This window comes from Pyrus communis, chromosome 13 (genome assembly GCF_041283825.1).
Source record: "Pyrus communis isolate YQ-2024b chromosome 13, ASM4128382v1, whole genome shotgun sequence".
NCBI lineage: Eukaryota > Viridiplantae > Streptophyta > Magnoliopsida > Rosales > Rosaceae > Pyrus > Pyrus communis.
In genome coordinates this window covers 7173338-7194752 of record NC_142577.1, presented here as the reverse complement: position 1 = coordinate 7194752, position 21415 = coordinate 7173338, and the positions used below count along the sequence as shown (strand labels likewise).

At 33.5% G+C, this 21415-nt stretch overlaps 1 protein-coding gene and 1 pseudogene across 3 annotated transcripts; one reads left to right on the top strand and one right to left on the bottom strand.

The window, feature by feature from the left end:
- The first annotated feature begins 3721 nt into the window (after positions 1-3721).
- LOC137724646 (protein ROOT HAIR DEFECTIVE 3 homolog 2-like) lies at positions 3722-14060 on the top strand. Of its 2 annotated transcripts, none has more exons than XM_088682455.1 (20): positions 3722-4040; positions 4133-4199; positions 4577-4679; positions 7267-7337; positions 7445-7508; positions 7627-7701; positions 7935-7982; positions 8080-8142; positions 8235-8291; positions 8691-8849; positions 8937-9005; positions 9103-9194; positions 9282-9360; positions 10946-11108; positions 11403-11527; positions 12028-12296; positions 12374-12470; positions 12586-12711; positions 13581-13673; positions 13777-14060. In XM_088682455.1, exons 1-20 carry the CDS (start codon positions 3890-3892, stop codon positions 13885-13887), a joined length of 2082 nt encoding a protein of 693 aa, XP_088538581.1. In that variant the 5' UTR covers positions 3722-3889; the 3' UTR covers positions 13888-14060. The 2 variants fall into 2 exon arrangements, with proteins under 2 accessions (XP_088538581.1, XP_088538580.1); XM_088682454.1 differs by having other exon boundaries at positions 13569-13673.
- LOC137724645 (CBBY-like protein) lies at positions 13991-18335 on the bottom strand (annotated as a pseudogene). The gene is made up of 12 exons (XR_015955243.1): positions 18012-18335; positions 17772-17821; positions 17605-17668; positions 17201-17249; positions 17020-17087; positions 16766-16779; positions 16621-16631; positions 16412-16473; positions 15757-15837; positions 15064-15218; positions 14871-14955; positions 13991-14393 (listed from the first exon to the last, which is right to left on the bottom strand). The product of XR_015955243.1 is annotated as a CBBY-like protein (transcript).
- Positions 18336-21415: the final 3080 nt, after the last annotated feature.

Below are 21415 nucleotides of genomic sequence, written 5' to 3'. Positions count from 1 at the left end.
ATTACTGGATTGGAATATGTAATTCAATTTGATAACTATATTCACAATCAACTAAATAGAAAACATAACATGAATACAATTGAAAATAATTAGAAAATTTAATCTGGATTTAAAACCGTACATCATATACAAAAACGAAAGGACATGATGTATACAGGGTTTTTATACCTTTGGTTCTCCCTGTTTGTATTGGTTGTGAAGAAACAGTAGTCCTTTTTTTTTTATTCCCATGTATAATAATTGCTAATTGCTAATTTCATATCCATGTATAATAATTAATCGTTACCGCAGCATGGGTAACGATTCCTATCTCTCTTTATTCCCTCGATAGCTGCTTTGTATCAATCTTTCTTTTTATTTTCAATTTTATACTTTGGGTGTTGTGATCAAATATCTTGTTCAGGGTTTGGATTAAAAGGTCAAGTCTTGTTAATTGTTGAATATAATTGAAATTGAAGTTATAAACATGAATTCTGAATTGTGTGGAAGCATTCTGAAATTGTAATTTGGATTATAAGAGTATAGGTTCTAAATTGCAGAAAATTTATTAATTCTTCACAGAAAAACTAAGTTTCAAGTAGCCTATTTTGGCTCTTGATTTCTATGTCCTCATGGATTCCTTTTGAGCCAATATTATGTGGTTTAAAACTAGACATGTCCGTGATCAAAACCCATCTGATTTCACTTAATTCCATTGAGTATTGATATGTCAAAATCTTATTCAAACTTAAGTCCTGAAACTGACAGATAGCAGCAAATACTGGGTTTCCAGTTTCGAGACTCTATTTTGTAATTTGCATTACTTTCAACTTAGAACACCGTTTTCTAAAAATCTTTTATGCTTTTGAAGTACACAAAACAAGTTTCGAAACCCATGTAAGTTTGCATCAACCGGTATAGTTATGAGTGTTCAAAATCAGGTTAATCTTGATTGACTAAAACTGCTTTTCTGCAACTTTTGTGGAGAAGAGGTTGCGGCTTTGCAATGTTCGTTCTTCTCTAAATTTTAATTCTAATTTACTTATCGATATTGAGTTTATTAAATCACTTTATATGGCATGTATTGGGTTTCAAAGAACCATTTTCTTATACAATTATAAGCTCAATGACCTAATGTATTGGTGCACTTATGCCTACAGAAACACATAATCACTTATAGTCTAGAATTATTTCCATTCAAACGTATTGGTAATGATGAAGCTATATTAGGTCAACCAAAATGGCATTTGAATTGGGGTTTGTTTAATTAGTATTCCAAGTACTTTGACTAGGGTTAAAGTTCATGTCTCGCATTTAGTAATGTCTTATATTGTGAAAATGGATTTGGCCATGTTGGTGGATCCTTGTATTAGTAACTGAGAGCAATGCTTAGGAATTCTTGTAGAGGAAATACGACAGACATTTTCGGAGTTTGATTATAGTAAACTTCGTGGAATGTTATCTTATTATTCATCTCATTGGTTGATTACTTGTGTACATAATTGGATTACATGAATGGTAATTGAATTAATGCTTTTGTTGGATGCCTATTGGTGTGATTATGGCTTGCTTTGATATGAGATGGAATTCTTATTAGAGTGAGGTATGTTAGGGAATTACGAATGGCTTGATCCCGTCTTCGGGTACGTATGCAATCTAACACAGAGGTTAGATGCAACCATATGATAAAAGAAAAATTACTACTATTGACACAATGATTCCGGTGAAAGGGCATGGATGACGTCACATGTAGATACTAGACCTATCTCGGGATCGGGGCGTGACACAATGCCTCCTCCAAAAACTTCGACATTTCAAACTTGAAGAACTGATCGATAGATTTTAGTTTTTGAAATTTAGTTTCAACTTGAAACTTCAATCTGCGCTCTGCTGCGGGATTGAAAATTGTATGGAAGATTATGTTTGAAAGATAAGAGAGCAATTCATCAATTGTGCAATGGAAAACATAGCATTAGAACACGTCAAACAGAGGAAAAAAAATTACAACAAACCTTTGTTAACTGTCGATGGAATACTAACAACAAAAATTTTCTTTGTTTTGAAATCATTGCCAAAGATTTTCAAACTCACAATCATTAAGCATGGGATCATCTGGAAGAGGAAGGAGCAGTCGTCATTCCTTCTAAGTCTCATAAGTTGTGCCCACTGCAGTAGGTGTCCCTGAAGCAACACATAATTATGTAAGCACAAAAAAAAAAAAAAAAAAAAAAAATCATAAAAGGCCATTGAAATCAATTTTCAAAATACAAACATTTAAAAAACTTATACCTGAATCAAATGTCACTATTCGATAAAAATAAACTCAATATTTACTAAATGAATGTAGAACTTGTATTGCATAATATGCCTACTTCATATAATTGCTAATAAAATGAACAATTCCTTATCTATATGAATATTATAAGGAAAATCAATTCTATAGTGTATCCATTGCTTTCATTCTCAAGCACATAATACAAATAAACCAACGAAAGGTTAAACTCTTAAGTAAACTAATCAATGTCATTATATATTTACTAATTGCTATAACTCAAAAACACGGAATTGTCTTTAACTTTTTTCTCAATTCTCTATACAACAAATCATAACACAATACAAAAGTGTATATTTATATTTATTTATTGTTTCTATAATAAAACCGGGACTACCATGTTGACCATCTATCTTTTCTTCGTACAACCCCATTGTTCCCATTTGCCAATATAAAATACACAAATAAAAAAGGCGGAGAGACCAATACCTACCATCCCATTTAATAATGTCCAAAGTCATTATGTGGGTACCGACACGACGACTACGACAAACGTCTATTTGTTAATATTGTTTGATGTAAGCCTACCAAGAAAAAACATTTAAATCACGACAAACTTTCACCTTCTCACACAGCCAACAAAAGCCTATTTGTTATATTATAATTAATATTATAATATTTAATTTTTATATGAATGAAAAATAAGAGTCATGTGTCATAGTTGAATTCAAATTCATGAGTTACGTTTGTTCGTTGGAACTTTAGCCAACAGTCACAATGTTTCAAAAGGGGTGGCTTGAGTTCTATATAAACTCAAACATCCCACATATCTAATGAACCGAAGAGAAGAGTTTTCTCCAATGTCTTAGTAAAAATACGAGTCGTGTCTTGAAAGTACAGAATATATGAAGTTCGTCAGAGTTCAAAGATTGAAGTACTTTGACTTCGGATTATAGATTGTTGAATCCTAGGAGATAGACGTCTACCGAACTACAAGCACAAGAGTAGGGATTAAATTTTGTCAAAATGTGTAATAAAATAATAATTTAATAAAATAAAAGAAAAAGAAATAGTGTAATAAAATAATATTTAATTTGACATATTAGGTGGAGAGCAAAATTTTGAAAGATGTCAAAATGCCACATAGGCTGTCAAATTCAAATTTTATGTTTAAAATTTGACATCTCCTTTGGAGATGCTCTTAGTCTTCGATTTTGGCTAATTAGATCGGTTTGAGTTGAGCTAGTCTTGCATATGCATCAATTGGCAAATCCAGGATTTTAGCGTCAGTTGGTCCCAATATAAAAACCCCAAAAAATTAGACGAAAATAAAAATTACACAATAAACTACCAACTTTTTAGTCATAATCTTTTTTAGCAACAATACAAACTACAAAGATTAAATTTATTCACGATATCAATTATGAATTTAAATCATAACAAATTAAGAATTGGCAAGGGTAACGTAAGCCTATATATATATATGTATGTATGTATGTAACTCTGTAAACCTTGCTAATTGCTAATTTCATATTCATACATCATAGATAATCAAGGTTTATTACAGCTTCTATCATCTCTCTCTCTCTCTCTCTCTCTCTCTCTCTCTCTTAGAAGCTAGATTGGACTCTCAAAGTCATGATGAAGGAAGATATCTGCGCCACACAACTCATCTGTGGCAACAACGAATTCAATGTTGCTGGGCTCAATAGCTTCTTACAGAAAGTTAAGTTTGAAAAGTGCGGGAACTCCTATGCTGTTGTTGCCATCATGGGTCCTCAGAGTGGAGGTACTAAAGCCTTTTACTTCAATCAATTAAATTTTAATTTGTTGAATACAAATGATATATAGTTTTCTGAAATTGGCTGGCTTGGCTCACAGGGAAAAGCACTTTGATGAACCATCTTTTCGCCACCGGCTTTCAGGAGATGAAAATAGAATGCGGAAAGTTAGTTAGTTTTGACTTTGCATTTAGCATGCATGCTTTGTTTCCACATGATCACTCATATGTGCACTACTCTCTCTCTCGCTCTCTCTCTCTCTCTCAAAAAATGATGAGTATAATGTAATATCACTTAACCATATTTTACTGTTTTTTATAGAAGCATCACCTATGGGTGACGTTAAGATATATCGAATATTAGAAATTAAAAAATAAAAAAACAAAATCCTCTCATTCCCACTCCCACCTACGTTCTCTCTCTGCCTCTCTATTTTCCATTTTAAAAACAAAAATAAAAAGTGTTAATACACATAAAGTGTGTAAACATATGCTAGTTTATATATATGTAATCAGTATTTGTGTATAATTAATTAAATATTCAGGAGCCAAACAACGAAGGGCATTTGGATAGCCAAGTGTGTCGACATTGAGCCTTGCACCATCGCCATGGATTTGGAGGGTAGCGATAGCAGCGAGAGAGGCGAGGTAATCATCTTTATGTTTAAAGTAATGTTAAGAAGATTAAATTTGCAAACTAAATTATGTGTCACTAATAAAAAATGAGCACGTTTATCAACGTTTAAATAATAATCCAATAATTAACTTCCATGTCATTTAGTTTACAAAATTTAATCTACAACTTTAATCTCTCTAGCATTACTCTTATGTTTAGTCGGACTATCAAAAATGGCCTTTATATTTTTGCAACTCATCAGCGTAGTTTTTTATGTTTCAAGCTCTTCAGTTTAGTCATTTATGTATTGGCTTGGTCATTAAAATTGTCCTTGCCGTCCACTTCCATTAGAAAGTCTGTTAGGATGCTGACGTGGCATTCATGTGAGGATAAAACCAATTGTGTAATGCCATGTGGATTAAATAAAGAAAATAAATTTTGTAGCATAGTATAAAAATTAAAAGGAAAGGGGGCGGAGGGGTTTGGGGCGGTGGCTGAGCCCTTTTCTCCAAGAAAGTTAGCGTCTTTGTGGTATTGGGTTAGGCTGGTATTGCTGGTCATGTGCTTAGGGTTGATGGCTGGGGTTTCTGCAAAATGGGAAACAAAAACATTCAGTAATCCAGGGCTTGCTGTTCTGGTCTTTGCTTCTGTGGCATTATTTCCCAACATACTTTTACCATCTTCACATAATCACATGGCTATATATATGACTTTTGATGAGCGATTAAAATCGAATTTAGAAAATATATATAAGATTAAAAACGATTCATGTGAAAACCAGCCTTTTCTCCCTCTCTACCCGATTGTCACCACCCCCTCTCTCTCCCACCCACCCCCTATCAGTAAAACTCCCTAAAATTTATCATTTGGTGAAAATTTATCATGACATCTCAGTTTTTAGATGGAAAAACTAACACAATGATTTTTTTTTGAGAAATTTTATTTGAACCCATATAACCTCACTCTACACCTAACTTAAAATAAAATGTGAGTTGTCAGTTTTACCCTATTCTATAATTACCATCAAATACAAGATGAAATCAGAAATCAAACTAAAATTTATCAATAAACCCACTAATCAATATACCCACTTCCAGTTCCAATGACAACTGAGGGCCTAAGTTAATTATTATTACTAGTGTATGTGTATGTATAAAATGATTTTGAGTCCTATAATTCATGCAGATTTGAATTATTGTGGCTAAAACCCAAGTGATGCCTAAGAATATGGATTTACAGATTACAATTCCACCACCCAATACAACTAATCTTAAAACCAAGGTAAAAACTTGAGATTAAAGCATTTGAAAAACGCTACTGCATTTGTTTATGAAGCGGCTATGGGATAAAAACAATGGGAATGCAATTCAGATAAAGCACACAAGGATTAAAACCAACTCGATTTCTATTGTAAGAGAAATAAGCATATTGTTTTAACATTTCAATCTCAAATAAGCACAAGAACACCATAACATTACTTCATCTAATCTTGTCTGCTCATATAACTTCACGATTCCAAATTGCTTGTTTGACCAATTCATCAAACACGACTCCATATATGTATGGACATTACACTCTCAATCAACGAGTTGTGGAAAAGTAGTTGTAGAACACTGATTTTGGATTTTTATTTTTAAAATGGGTGTAAAGATAAATTTGCATATTATATTAGGTTTGTGAGGGTAGTTTAGGTAGTAAAATTGGGTTTAAAGAGATATTGATAATTTAATTAAAAACTATATGGGTATAAAGAATAAGTTGAATGTAGAAAGAGATTATATGGGTTCAAATAAAATTTCTCTTTTTATTTTTTTGAAAATAATTTAAACCCTTATACTAATGTTATTTTTGGAAAGCAGAAGAAAAACTCATGGGCGTTTTTCTAAATAATTCCCACTATTTAAAACGCTAAATTGTCGTACACTATTAACGTGGTCACATATCAGGTCACCCGTTTCACCATATATGGACACTAACCATAATTAATGTAGCCGCACAAAAATGAGGCTGATTTCATCGAATCCAAATCCTCTCTAAATCCTCTTTGTGAGAATTTCGGAAATATGTGAATCGTATCCGTTCATCGTACATTATGTGGTCAATTTTCTTTAGGTACTATTTGTGTTCAATTTTGAATAATAAAACTTAAAATGATTTCTAACCACACGATGTATGATGAACGGACACGATTTACAGATCCCAAGGATCCTTACAAAGAGAATCCGTAGAGGATATCCTCATAAAGAGGATCCACAGAGAATCTTCATTCGATTTCATGTGCTTGCAGAACTTCAAAGAGCACATCAAATATCAAATCTAGGGATATGACATGATTGTTGATGATTGACTTATTATTTAAGTATAGGGTTTAATATTGATTAAAGTCCTTATTTTTTATTAGTGACACTGAGACATAGTTTATAAATTGGATCTAAAAAGTTGATATACCTAACATTACTCTAAAATAAAAAAAATAAAAAAAAGCAACATTTTAAACGAAATTAATTTGGAACAAATTCATGTAATTATAAGTGATCACAATATATATGGCAAATACAGCTCAAATCCTCGTATATATTCACTCTTCGTACTTCTTCCTCTGCAATTTGGTTTAATCAGGATGACAATACATTCGAGAAACGGATCGCCCTATTTGCGCTGGCAGTTTCAGACATTTTGCTCATAAATATGTAAGCTCATTAACTAGATAACCCAGGAATTACTTGACTGATGGACAATCTTAGCCATATACAGAGATCAAATCTTTTGTACTTATTTGGATATTATATATATACAGGTGGTACCATGATATTGGTCGGGAGCATGCTGCGAGCAAACCTTTACTAAAAACTATTTTTCAGGTGCTCATCTTAACTGTAACCATGTACTTATATCTCAACATTCATTGTTATTATTTGACATTTTCTGGTTTTTGAATCTTCTTTTTGGTTTTTGTCAATGTTTGTGAATATGTAAAAGGTTATGATGCGCTTATTCAGCGATCCCCCTAAGAAAACGACGCTAATGTTTGTTGTGCGTGACAAGCCATCAAAGGTACTGAGAAACATATCAAAAGGATGATGTTTTTTAAATAGAAAATATAGAGAAATGATAGAAAATGCACGTCAATTTTCTTTCCTTTAGACACCTTTGATTAATTTTTGTTAGTTGTTTCAGTTTGATAGTCAGAAATAAAAGAAAAGTGTGTAAGAGGATAAAAAGAGTGCGTGGGAAAAATTCTACATTTGTTTACATATTAACTGTCTTGTTTGCCGGTGTTCGTTTAGGCCCCTTTTGTACTGCTGGAGAAGCGCTTAAGGGAAGACGCAGAGAAGGTAGTTTTGTCGGTTCCCTTTTTATTCTTTTTTTTTTTTTTTTTTTTTTTTCCTCTTTTGTATCTGCTCATATATATCTATATTCTACACTCTGCAGATGTGGAATGCAGTTTCAAAGCCCCAAGCCCATAAAAATTCCCCGCTCACTGTGTTTTTTAATGTGAGTTCGATCTCTTACACCTTCCACTGCTCGCTGACAGTCTGACAGCCTGTGTGTTCTTTGTCTCTGATTTTAACATTTTTGAAATAAAGGTACAAGTAGTTGCTTTGTCCAACTATCAAGAGAAGGAGGAGAAGTTCAAGGAGGAGGTAACCCTTACACTATATATATCAGAAGCAATTCACCATGTCCTAAAATCATAATATTGCCCATTCCATTTTCTTTTTTCTTGGGTTTTAATTCCTGGGGTGTGTTTTAGCATCTGTTCGAAAGCCGCCCCTGCATTAGGCTAAGAAATTTACCATATGTGAGGGGGCGTGCTGAGAGTATGAATCCACATAGGGTGTAGGGTTGTACCCATGCATGGGTTCAAAATTTCACCTCCCCGAAATTTTGAATTAATTAGTTACCAAACGAATAGTATATATGTTTTTATTTTTGTTAAATTGAAAGCCGAAAACTGTTGTCAAACAGCCTTAAGTAAATTCATTCATTGTTAGAGTTTAGTAGATAGATACTTACAAGTATGGCCTGCATATATCATGCAGGTTGCTCAACTGAGGCAGCGCTTTGTCAATTCTATTTCTCCAGGAGGCCTTGTTGGTGATAAAAGGAGCGTTGTCCCTGCCTCAGGATTTTCTCTTAGTACACAGGAGATGTGGAGAGTAATCAAACTGAACAAGGACCTGGACCTTCCTGCTCACAAGGTTTATTAGTTTCCTCAATTCCCAGTTAAAGAATTTAATTCATTTGTGGCCATCACCTCTCTTATGCATACACTGTACCTTAATTAGGTTATGGTTGCCACTTTGCGGTGTGAAGAGATTTCCACCGATATATTCAAACAGTTGATGGAAAATAAAGTATGTATCTTATACTTAACTATAATCCATTTGATGCTTTGAAATTCTTCTACTTAATTCTATACCATGAACAAAGTCTTACATGAACATAATTTAGGGCTGGTTGGCATTGCAAAAAGCTGCTGAAACTGGTCCTGTACCAGATTTCGGTAGAAGGGTCAGCTCAATTCTATACAACTATCTTTCTGAGTAAGTTCCACTCTAGCTTTACTGCTTATGACTTTATTTGTATGCCTTGAGAAATATATATCTTGCTTATTTGTGCATCACATACAGATATGACAAGGAGGTCGTGTACTATGACGAAGGTGTAAGGAAGACGAAACGACACATGTTGGAGTCGAGAGCATTGCAGGTATGGCTACTTTATCTTCCTCTCTGGCTAATTGTTTTGTGTCAAAGACTTATTGTTTACAGGTTAGGACGGTTCTTTGTGCCCAATGTAAACTTGTACTGAGTAAGTATTTTTGCCTCAAAACAAAAGAATACGAATAGAACTAAATTGTTCTTAATGTTAGAAAATAGGGGCACAGTATGATATTTGTGCTTGTAAGTTTGTGCTCTACGAGTATTTTTCTAATAGTGTAGTTAACCAAAATTTTAGTTAGGTCTGCATACTGCAGTTCAAGAAAATAGGGGCACAGCAGTATGATATTTGTGCTTGTAAGTTCATGTTCTTGGTAAATATACAGGTTCAGTTTCTTACGCAGTTCTATGTATGAGGAATGCATGTTCAAGAGATACGATATATAATACTGAAAATTTGATATTACCCCTTGAAACTATATTTTCCTCTACTAAAATCCATCTCCTTTTGTTTTCTTGAATAAAGCACATTGATTAGCCTCCAACTAAACAATTTCTTTAATTAAGTTTGACTTTTCAAATTGTGTATTTTCCGAATACCTAAACTACCCCTATTAATACTTGGATGGGATTTTTGGATCAGTGACTTGTTATATTATATTTTACAAAATAATTCATGCCATTCATTGTATATTGACTATATTCAATGTATTAACTTTCAAATTGTTTTAACGTGCCAATTGAAAAATAATAATACTAATTTCATAATTTTGTGCATTAAATATATAAGTTAATTTACCTACCAACACAACATTAAACCTAAACAACTTCGGCTAATACTCCAATCCCTAATACACAAAACAAAAGCTATATGTTCCGCACAATTTTTACCTACAAAATAGTCTAATTTACCTATTCCATCAAACCAAATTTAAAGGGTCTAATTTAATTCCAAAATGGTCTAATTTACCTACATGATTTATGTAAATTAGATTAAAAGTTTATTTGATTGCGTACAAGCACAAACCCACAACATTAGAACATTATCTAATATCACTATTTTTTTTTTTTTGGAATAGGTAAATTAATTTAAATGTAGGTAATTAGTATAATATTTGTGTGTAGGTAATTACATGATTCAAAATGCAGGAAAATTAGTATAATATTTTATAAGTAGGTAAATTAATTTGTATATAGGTAATTACATAATTCAAACAATATTATTTTTTCCGTACAAGATATGTCTTTTTTTTAATTTGGTAAATTAATTTATACATGTTGCTAATTTTATGATGCAAGAAAGGTAAAATATCCATATGGATTTAATTGCTCATCATAATTAGGATGAGCAATAACATTTATTGACCAAATTAGGATTTTGTGGCATAAGTTGTAAATGTATTGTAATAGTTGGTCATAAATTTGTCTACATGACAGGGTATTTGAAATTTGGATTTTATTTGAATGTTTAAATTTAGGTAGGTCGTTATTTGAAAAATAAGAGTTTCGCCTATATAATATATGTATATATGAAATATTTTACCGAACCATAATTCCATGTCAATCACCCTTTTATTTTATTTTTATTTATTACCATTCCTATTCGTAATCTTGCTTTCTTCTGGACTGTACAGTGTGCCCAGGCTGTGTGCAATACCATGTTGGGACACTTAAGCTCTAATGCATTTGAAGGGTTTAAAGCGGGGGTGACGTCACTGGACCCAGAAAAAGGATTTGCTGCGTCTCTTCGTGCCTGTATTCTTTCTTCCATGCATGAATTTCGCCGAGGATGTGCTGGTATATATAATATCCTTTGTCATTCTGTTAATTGTTTCTCAAGACACAAATTTCTTTAAACTTACATCATTGTTGGCATTTCATCTACTTAATTGGATGAATTGAATTAAAGGAAAACTAATGAAAATGACTTGACAACTTGGAGTTTTAACGATAAGGACAAAATAAAGGGTAAAGTGAACCGTACCAGGTTTGACTTTTTAGTATAAAAATATAATTTTTCGTTAAAATGAACAATATCGTAAGTTTTTCGTTAAAACTCTCCTGAATTAACCATGCAAGCTATCCGTGCAGATGCTGCCGTACAACATAGTAATTGGAGTTTCTCAAGCATTGTAGAAAAGCTTCAACGTGATATAAATGCACATGCATTATGTGTCCGTAGTGCAAAGTTGTCAGAATTGAAGGACAAATATGAGGTAATATTTCTACACAAAACTAATTTCGTTCCACACTGTCTAATATATGTTAGTCGCACATACAATGATAGAGTTAATCTCCATATTAGAGACCGTATACCAGTAACTTGTTGATTTCTTAGAGACTAATAGATAGTGTATGAGCAATGATAGGGTTAACGTCTTAGAGACTAAACTCAATGTAGTCAGTTATATGTGCTTCATTCAATATATAGAATTATTAAATAAATTATATGTTGATTATATATTATTACTTAAATTACTTAATTAGGAGCACCTAGTACTACGTTATAATGCTATTTTCTCTTCGTTTATAAATGGAAATTCTTAGGTTAGACTCCCTTGAATGACAAGTTCGTTATCAATTTATCATGACTTCGTCATTGTGGGGCTTAGGCTTAGCCGAAAAATCTCCCCACCCCTCAACGTAAATCATATCGTTGTATTAAGAATAAAAGAAAATTACTTATTTGGGAAACTTTGTATAATGTTGACTGTAGGAACAACTTGTTGCATGTTTAACTAGTCAAGCAGACCCAGCGTTTGGGCATGGTGGAGAAGACATGTGGGTTTCAATAAGAAGAATTCTTATGCTTGAGACCGAAAATGCAATAGCAAGGTTATCAACTATAAAAGTTCGTTTTGAGTTGAACGAAAAAGAATTCAGCGCAATGGGGCAAGATTTACGCCACTTTGCCAGAAACGTGGTGGAGCAAAAAGCAAGAGACAATATTGTTGCTGATAAAGTTTTGACCCAAATGAAACTGAGGTAAAGCAAATTTGTCACTGTATATAATACTCTTGTCATTTTCTGGTTGCCTAATTTAATTGGTTAACAATTTTCAGGTTTGCAAGCGTCTTCTGTTACGATAGCCATTCACAGCCTAGGATTTGGAAAAAGACGAAGCAAATCACAGCTGCTACAAAAGAAGCCCGCTCTGCTGTAATCACTGAGAACAACTTAATTTAATGTTAATCAACGGAAGATTAACATTAACATTACATTATTGTGTTTTTGTTTAATTTGTAACCTTTTTTTTCATCTCTTTTTTGTGCAGTGTCTTAAGATTTTGGCGGTTATGTCTGCCATTGACTTGGACGAGAAGCCGAATTATGTTGAAGAAATTTTCTTTTCTTGTTTAATGAAAGAGACTGAAGACGCTCTTCCCTCGAGCTGGCAAAAGGTATTTACTCATTTAATGTGTTTTGCTTAATTTATATAATAAGTAATGTTAGGTTAACTAAATTTGCAAACTAAATTATATGTTATTAATAAAAAAAAAATGCACGTTAATCAAGACTTAAGTAATAATCTAATCAACTTCTATATCATTTAGTTTACGAAATTTAGTCTACAAATTTGGTATCCCCTCTAGATAAAAGTCATACACTATGTATGTGTTTAAGGATAATGTTAGGAAGACTAAATTTATAAACAAAATTTTTTAAACAAAAGACATGAAATTTGATTATTTGATTATTACTTAAGCGTTGATAAACGTGCTCATTCTTATTGGTAACACATCATTTAATTTGCAAATTTTACAAATTTAGTCTCTCTAGTATTATCTGTGTGTTTAAATATATGACAATTTAAAAAATTAAGAAATTGGAATTAAAATTAAAAAAAGAAAAAAGTAGGAAGCGGGAGAGAGAAGTAGAGGAGTAAAACTATGGTCATATGTGGGTGAGGAAGGAAAAAAAATACAGCAAAAACCTGTTCGTGCGAAATTACTTTAATGCCCATATTTTTTATTTTTTATTATTTTCAGTTATGCATAAAGGGTATAATAGTAATTTTATTGGTTTTTGTTTGACAAATCTGGTTTTATTAATATGTAGTTTATGTATAAGGTAATAGTAATTTCGTTGGTTTTCTTTTAATTATGCATGGAAGGGTATAATAATATTTTTATTGATTTTTAATTGGCAAAGACATTCTATTAATAGATAGTTAGAAGTATAGATATAGATCAGATAAAACAAGAATTATAGATATATATATATATATATATATATAACTGAATTAACTCCGAACTAGGTTTCATTGAAGGATGCTTTATTCACATCGGCACAATGCCAACAATTGTGGGACAAGTTCAAAGAAAAGACTCAGAAACATATCAAGAAAGCTACTTCAGACGTGGTATATTTTATAACGGATCACCTCTTATCTTACATTTAATTTAATTTAATTCCTAGATTATATCGTGAAGCTTTTATAATTCTTTGCTACTTTGTATTTTCAGGAGGCTTGTAAGCACCGTAAAAGGAAAATAGCTACAAAATTAGCACTTGGTACGGCAGCGACTGCGTTTAATGTGGGTCTCGCAATTTTAGGATTATCACCTAGTCCTTGATCAATACTAGTTTAATGCCGGATTTTATTTCTTGTACACGATATTTTTGTTTTATGTCCGTTAAATTTGTTTGACTTGTAGTTAAATTGGTTAAGAACATGAATTTGAATCCACCTCTCCAATATCATTTGTGTAAAAATAAAATAGTTTGCTTCTTGTTGAAGGTACAAAAAGTTTTAATGTATTTCCTTCTTTCTTGAGAACTTTTACAATTTTAAAACAGCTCTAAGCTGTCAAACTACATGAACACAGGAAAAAGCAATTGTAAACAACACGGATAAAAATTGTTTGAGAGATTTGTTTTGAGCAATTCAAAAATGAAGCACGTAAAATGTAGGTGAGAATCTGCAGCAGGAACATATTAATGAAGCAAAAAGAGCCTTCACCTGCTTCTTAAAACAACACACGGCATGCCCACTCGCTCAGCTCCAGCCACACCAGACTGGCTTCCTGCAACAAGAACACAATCGCATACAGCTCTCAATGCAGCAATTATCTTCTCTAAGCTGGCACAAAACAACTAACACGTCAAGTCAAAAGTTGGAATCAGCCCAAGCGAACAAGAAATTCGGTCATAGAATAGACAGCCTAGTACTTTACTCAGTTATTAAGACAACTAATATGACGCTGAAATATTAAATTGCGATCAAGAAAAGTAAATACCGTAGCAAAGAAAACAAGGACAAGAACTTGCACAGCGTTTGCCGACCATAAGAGCAAAGAATTAAATACCAGATATATGAAATCACTCTTTAAGTTCAGCGCTGAATCATACATAATCGCACAAACGGTTCAAAATTGGCATATAATCTCTTCCTAGTCTAATGTAAGCAGAATCATATATAAACATGATAAAATCATAAGTCTCTTAAACCCTGAACTTCAGAAAACCCACAAAACAAAAATAATCAGTGGACACACACAAACCCTGAAAGCACCGAATTAACATTAACAAACAATAAAAATCAATGAAACATGCCAACCTTTCAGACGGGCTAGTATCAATATCTACACTCAGCTTTAGCATAGATGCAACCTCCTCTGCAATCCTTTGTTTCTCAGCAGAAACTGATCCATAAACCAATAACAGAGCCCCTTAGTACCCAACCTTCTGCACTGGAAAAATGTATATCACAAAAAATATACATGACTATCAACCCAAGATGAAGAGTCTACCTGCTTTTATTGCCTCCTTAGCTAGTTGCTCATCCATACCAGACGATAATCCTGTATCATTTACTAGTTGGGTATACAAACTCTGTTCAATTTCCTTATCTCCGACAATCTTTAGCTTTGAAATTCTTTCCTCGCCAAGCTTTCCAACAACTGATCTGACATTTATAAAGTGTTAAATGGAGTATTAGCACAGTCCTATACCATCCATAAGGAACATAATGAACTAAAACTGGTATGTGGTGGTAAGGATTAATAGAGAGTACTTAACTGCAGCTTTTGGCTCAATATTATATGCACACAAATATGTATGTGTATATGTGCTTTTCTGTGTACTTAACTACATTTTTTAGCATACTTTTATTGTATTTAACTTGCAAACAAAGAGCTAATGACAAGTTGCTTAAGAATGATTAATAGATCAATCAGTCGCATTAAAACTTATCATAATTCTATGTACTATTTTCCACAATGGAAATCGCATATGCTGTCAAGTGACACTAGAATCTGTGCTATTGCAGAAATTTGGAATGAAAAAATAAAATATAAAGTTGCAGCTATGTCAGTGGCTGAGTCCTTTATGACCACATCAAAAGAAACTACTGTCCAATTATAGTCATAGCTACTGTTCATAACTGTCTGGAAACTCAACAAAAAAAAGGGCATAAAAACAAAGGATAAAATGGTTGTTATTACCTGGCAATTCGATCCCCACTCTTACTATAAGTTGTCAGTACAACCACAGGTATCCCTTCCTTGTATGTATCATCAATAAACCTGCAAATGGAAAGGAGAAAATAAGTCTAACTGTTGGAAACAATGGAGAAAATAAGTCCAGTTGTTTTTGTTTGTCAATGGTTCATCACTTCTAGCTTCCTATAGATTTAGGATCATCAGTTCATCTAGACTATCAACCAATAGACTCGCGAATATTTGTCAAGAATAAACTCCCAGCATGCCTAAGGCCCAGTCTAAGCCAAAACTTCTGAGAGCAAAAGTCTGGTATATTCTTGAAAGAAAATAACAAGTAGCAAGCTACCTTCGATTTCACATCATTTCTTTGGCAACACTTTCAGCAGAATTTCCAAATGCTGGTCATGGTGAAAAATATTCACACCCAAGTTCTATGTATTGCTTTAAGCTAATTCCAAATTTTGGAAATTCCGGAAGTATAGCTGAAGCCAAGAATGACTAAATGAGTACAAATAAAGAGGTTTTGCACATGGTTTTAGTCTACGCTATCCATATTTGAAGAAGGTAAAAATATCAAGCAGAAATTTAGACTCGGTATATTTGAGAGCTAAAAGATTGTGTAATCATCCAAGTAAATTTTCTGTCATCAGAATCTCACTCTTCAACTCCAGGTCGTAAAGTCAAGCTTTCTGACATCAGAAACTCATCCATTGCAATTTTCTGTCAAAAACAAATTAATATTAGCTACTTTCATTCTCCATATGGGAGAGCATGACTTAATTACAAGTCGAAAATAAAAGGACATTTACTCTCCCATTCATTAATGTGTTTTGTAATTTTAAGGTTTTACCTTGTATTGTAAGATACAAAATAATAAGCTATCAAAGTAACAAGTGAAATGAGTTTGCACTTATCTCAGACAAGCAGCCATTTCTTTTGTGTAAAATTGATAATTTTCATAGGTGGCTTCAAGTGGAAAATAATAAAAAGGTTCTGTTGTTTTTAAATCAGCCCTGCTCACCTTCCCTGGAAAAATATACAAACAGTTCTCTTATTATTGTTATTAACCGAAAGCAGATTCCTCATTAGCCCTGGAATTATAAATTTTCCTTATTTTTGTTCCTCGGTATACATAACTATATGATCAAAATACTGACTCAAAGACTATAATATTTCCTTTTGTGTATGATCAAGTACCTAAGTCTAGACTTGTATCTCAGTGGTAAGATCAGAAATAAATGTTGAGATGCATCCCTAAAACCATACCTTCTTTGCAGAACATTTTTCACAAATGACTCCTTCTCACTTGTAGGCAATGAACTAGGCCAACCAATCTGCAGGACAGATTAACAGTAGATTCAGAAGAAAAGATACTAAATGAAGGAAAATTTCGAAGAGCTACTTCAAGCTATTCATTCTTTTCAAAGACGACAAAAGAGTAACACACCCGATTAAAATACAAATTCACCATATTTTGCTCATCACCAGCGCTCTTCCTGAAAAATTACATAAACTACATTTCAGAACCTCAAGTATAAAAATTGATAAACCTTTAGTCCAGACTCTTATCCGAACCAATTATGATGAATAAGGCAAAGAATGATTGTAAAACGAACAAGTAATATGGGTCAGAATCTTGTGATTTTTCATATCGAAAAACCCTACGACCCAGATACACACTTGGAAATGTAATTAAATTGACTCATACTAGATTGAAGCAAGTCATGAATCATGATTTCAAGCCTACTAAATAACTTAAAGAAAAAGAAACCAAATAAATAACTTAAAGAACAAGAAACCAATTAAATAATCTAAATTCATGAATCTTTACTCATCATTTTAATTTCCCACCTTAGGAGATCCAAGTAAACAGGCTCTGTCCGACTTGCACAGTCAAGTCCAAGCTTCTTAAATGCTGCCAATATATCACAAGAAAAAATACAGTAATATTAATACATAAAACGCAATTTAATCAAGAAAATTTAATACAATAGGATGAAAATACTGCATTTTCTCACCTGCATTGAAGGTTTAGCGGTTCCCCAACCGATAAGCATCCATAAGAACCCTGAAAGAAACAAAGAGAAATCATCAAGAAAAAGGTCTCCGAGAAAACCCAACTCCAATTCGAACAATGCAGCAAAAAACAGCTTCAATAAACCAAGAAAATAATAAAAATAAAACAAAGAAGCTGTGAAGTAAAGGAAAGCAATTAAATTGAAATGCTTGGAGTAAGAAGGAGAAAGAAATCGTCCCACCCGTCGACTTCGAGGAGAACAGCGAGTTCCTGAGATGGGTTCTGGTCCTGAGCGCTGGATAGCGAGCTGAAAGCGGTGAACCGATCGAAGTGCAGGCATTTTCCGGGAAAAGTTGAGTTTCTTGGGAAAGTGGAGCAAAATGAAGGGACCAAGTTGGGGTTGCTCTTGGGGAGGGCGAAGAAGCGGGCGGTGGGGTTGTTACTTGGCGGGAAAACGGCGGCGGTGGAAGAAAAGGGCTGAGCTCGGAGAATTGAGCACGAAGCGGCATCCATGGCAATTAGCAGAAGAAAGGTGATTGCTTGAAAACGGTTTTTGTTACATTTACAGCTGACCGGGGAAGAAAATATCAACTTCTACTGAAGAAGAAATAGCGTTATTGTGAAATGACTCTTATACCCCTTATGGATTTTCTGTCTGGTGTGTCCTGACGACCCGAAGTTCAACCCTAGAAAAACCCGATATAATTCGGGGCTGATTCGGCAGTCCAATTTCTATTAAAGCCCATAAAGTTCAAGCTCGTTTTGGGCTTTTTGACCCAAAGTGTTAATTAATAAATTAGCCCATTAGGGATTGTGCTCAATTGCGATCATGTTTTTTTTTTTTTTTTTTTTTTTTTTTTTTTTTTTTTTAAGAAACATAAGAAATTACAACTTGGATTCACTTGGGATTCCTAGTGAACTAAGTCAAAGAACACTTTCGAAGTCGCTCCATGAGGAGGATTAGAAAACCAAATACAAGGGTCACTATATGAGGAGGACTAGAAAACCAAATACAAGGATTTTGTATATTTTTTTTCAATTTGTCAAGAGCGTCTAAATTGCGCTCGTTGAAACTACTTTTTGAATAATTGAAAGTGTTTTTGTAAATTGATTTTGGCTGTCAAAAGCACTTCAATTGTTTTTTTAGGAAGCACCAGATATGTGCTTCTTGAAGAAAACACTTTAAGTGTTTTTCTAGAATCTACTTAGATTTTTATTGAGATTAGTTTCAGATTTATTTTCACTAAGAAATATTTTCAGTCATTGTAAAAACATTTCTAAACGAGCCCTAACTTCCCCCTTACGTATGTTGAAAATGAAAGCTATCCAATTGTTATAGCAAAGCTTAATTGTTGTGGTCATGTTCCTCCTGGTCAATATCAACATATTAATGTGAACCGTTGACTCCAGCTCCCAGCAGGTTTATGCCTAGGTGATGGTGACGTGAGCAAAAGGTCATAGATAAAAATTAAAATTAAAAAAAAAACCACAAAATAGAAAATATGAACGATGAACAATAGATAGACGACTTTGCTAATTTAGGTCATAAATTTGATCATGCAAATATTTGGTTATATAGTTTTTCTAGGTAAATTATACATGGAGTTAAGGATATGTTTAAATGTGCTTTTAATAACTAAAAACGTTTGCAGATTACCAAAGACAATTCTATCTATACTAGAAGTAGAGTTAAAAAGCCATTTGCATTTTTAGTAAAAGTTTCAATATACTTCTACTAGAAGTACTTTTACTAAAAGTATTTTTGAGCATAAATTGGTTTTGAAGAAACATTTTAAATTTTTAGTAAAAATTTCAATGCACTTCTAATTGGAAAGATGGACAATCTTTGATCTCGTTGTAACATCCCACATCGTCTAGAGAAGTGGATCCTGTAAGCCTTATATGTATATTCCCATCTCTACCTAGCACGAGGCCTTTTAAGAGCTAACTGGCTTCGGGTTCCGTAGGAACTCTGAAGTTAAGCGAGTAGCGCGTGAGAGCAATCCCACCAGGATGGGTGACCCACTGGGACAACTGGGAAGTTCTCATGTGAGTTCCCAGAAACAAAACCGTGAGGGTGTAGTCGAGGCCCAAAGTGGACAATATCGTGCTACGGTGAAGTCGAGTTCAGGATGTGATGGGAGCCCGGACCGGGATGTGACACTCATCATCTCACCCACTCATTTTTAATATTTGAAGGAAAATTTTTATAAAAGTGCGAAAAGTCGCATCGCGTGCCATCATCGATCACTTGAGTCTGGGAAAGGAGAAATTTTTTAGTGTACTCAAAAACACAGTTCGAAACACCAAATGTCATAAAATAATTAATTGAAAGTTTTTTTTTCAAGTATTGAACCAATTGTTTTGTGACACTCGTGTTCTTAGTATACTGAAAGGCCTTTGGATTGAAAAAAAAAAAAAAACTGCTCTGTTTTTAATTTTATAGAGGATGAGATGAACTATAGTTTCGTAAGTTGGGATTATATTTAATTCTTTAATTATATACATAAGCACTTTAGAAGCTTTGACTTTAACAAATCAATTATATACACAAAAATATGTGTTCTTAGTACTTATACATACACTATGAACATTAACATCGATCATTGATCAAGTTGATTAACTATTTTATTATTATTTTTTAATTATATTCATTGTTGAGAATTCTAGCAATATATATATATATATGTGTATGTGTGTGTGTGTGTGTGTGTGTGTGTATTAAATTTAGGTACATGAGTTTGTAAATAAGTTGTCATGAGTCAATGTTCCAACATCGCTTCAACTTAACCGCTCGCTAGTGCTAGTCTAATTAAAGTTGAGTTTTATCTTAAAAGGTCTACATTGACTGGTTCAAATAGTTCTAGACTACATAACACTCTCTTAATTAGGTTGAAGAGGTCACTCTACGGATTGAAACAATCCGGGCGGATGTGGTATAACCGTCTGAGTGAATATTTGACAAGTCAGGGTTATGTGAACAACGAAATATGCCCATGCGTGTTCATAAAGAAGTCACATTCTGGATTTGCAATCGTTGCAGTTTATGTCGATGACATGAACCTCATTGGAACTCCTGCAAAGCTTGAGGAAATTGCTGCACACTTGAAATCGGAATTTGAGATGAAGGATCTTAGGAAAACTCGATACTGTCTTGGCCTGGAGATCGAACATTGTTCGGATGGAATCCTAGTACATCAATTGAACTACACCCAAAATATGTTACGTCGTTTTAATGAGGATAAAACGAAGCCTTCGAGTACACCCATGGTCGTTTGGACTCTAGATGCTAAACGAGATCCCTTCTGTCCAAAGGAGGATGAGGAAGATATTTTGGAACCCGAAGTTCCTCACCTAAGTGAAATTGGGGCTTTATTATACTTGGCTCAGTGCACTAGACCTGACATCTCATTCACTCTGAATATATTGGCTAGATACAGCAATGCGCCCACACGCAGGCACTGGAATGGTGTTAAAGACATTTTTAGCTACCTCAAAGGTACTATGGATTTGGGCTTGTTCTATACTTGCGAATGTCCAAGTGTTGCCGCCCCCTATAGCCCTCGGATTGATTCTCGCCTTGTTGGTTACGCAGATGCTGGATATCTGTCTGACCCACATAAGGCACGTTCTCAAACAGGCTAT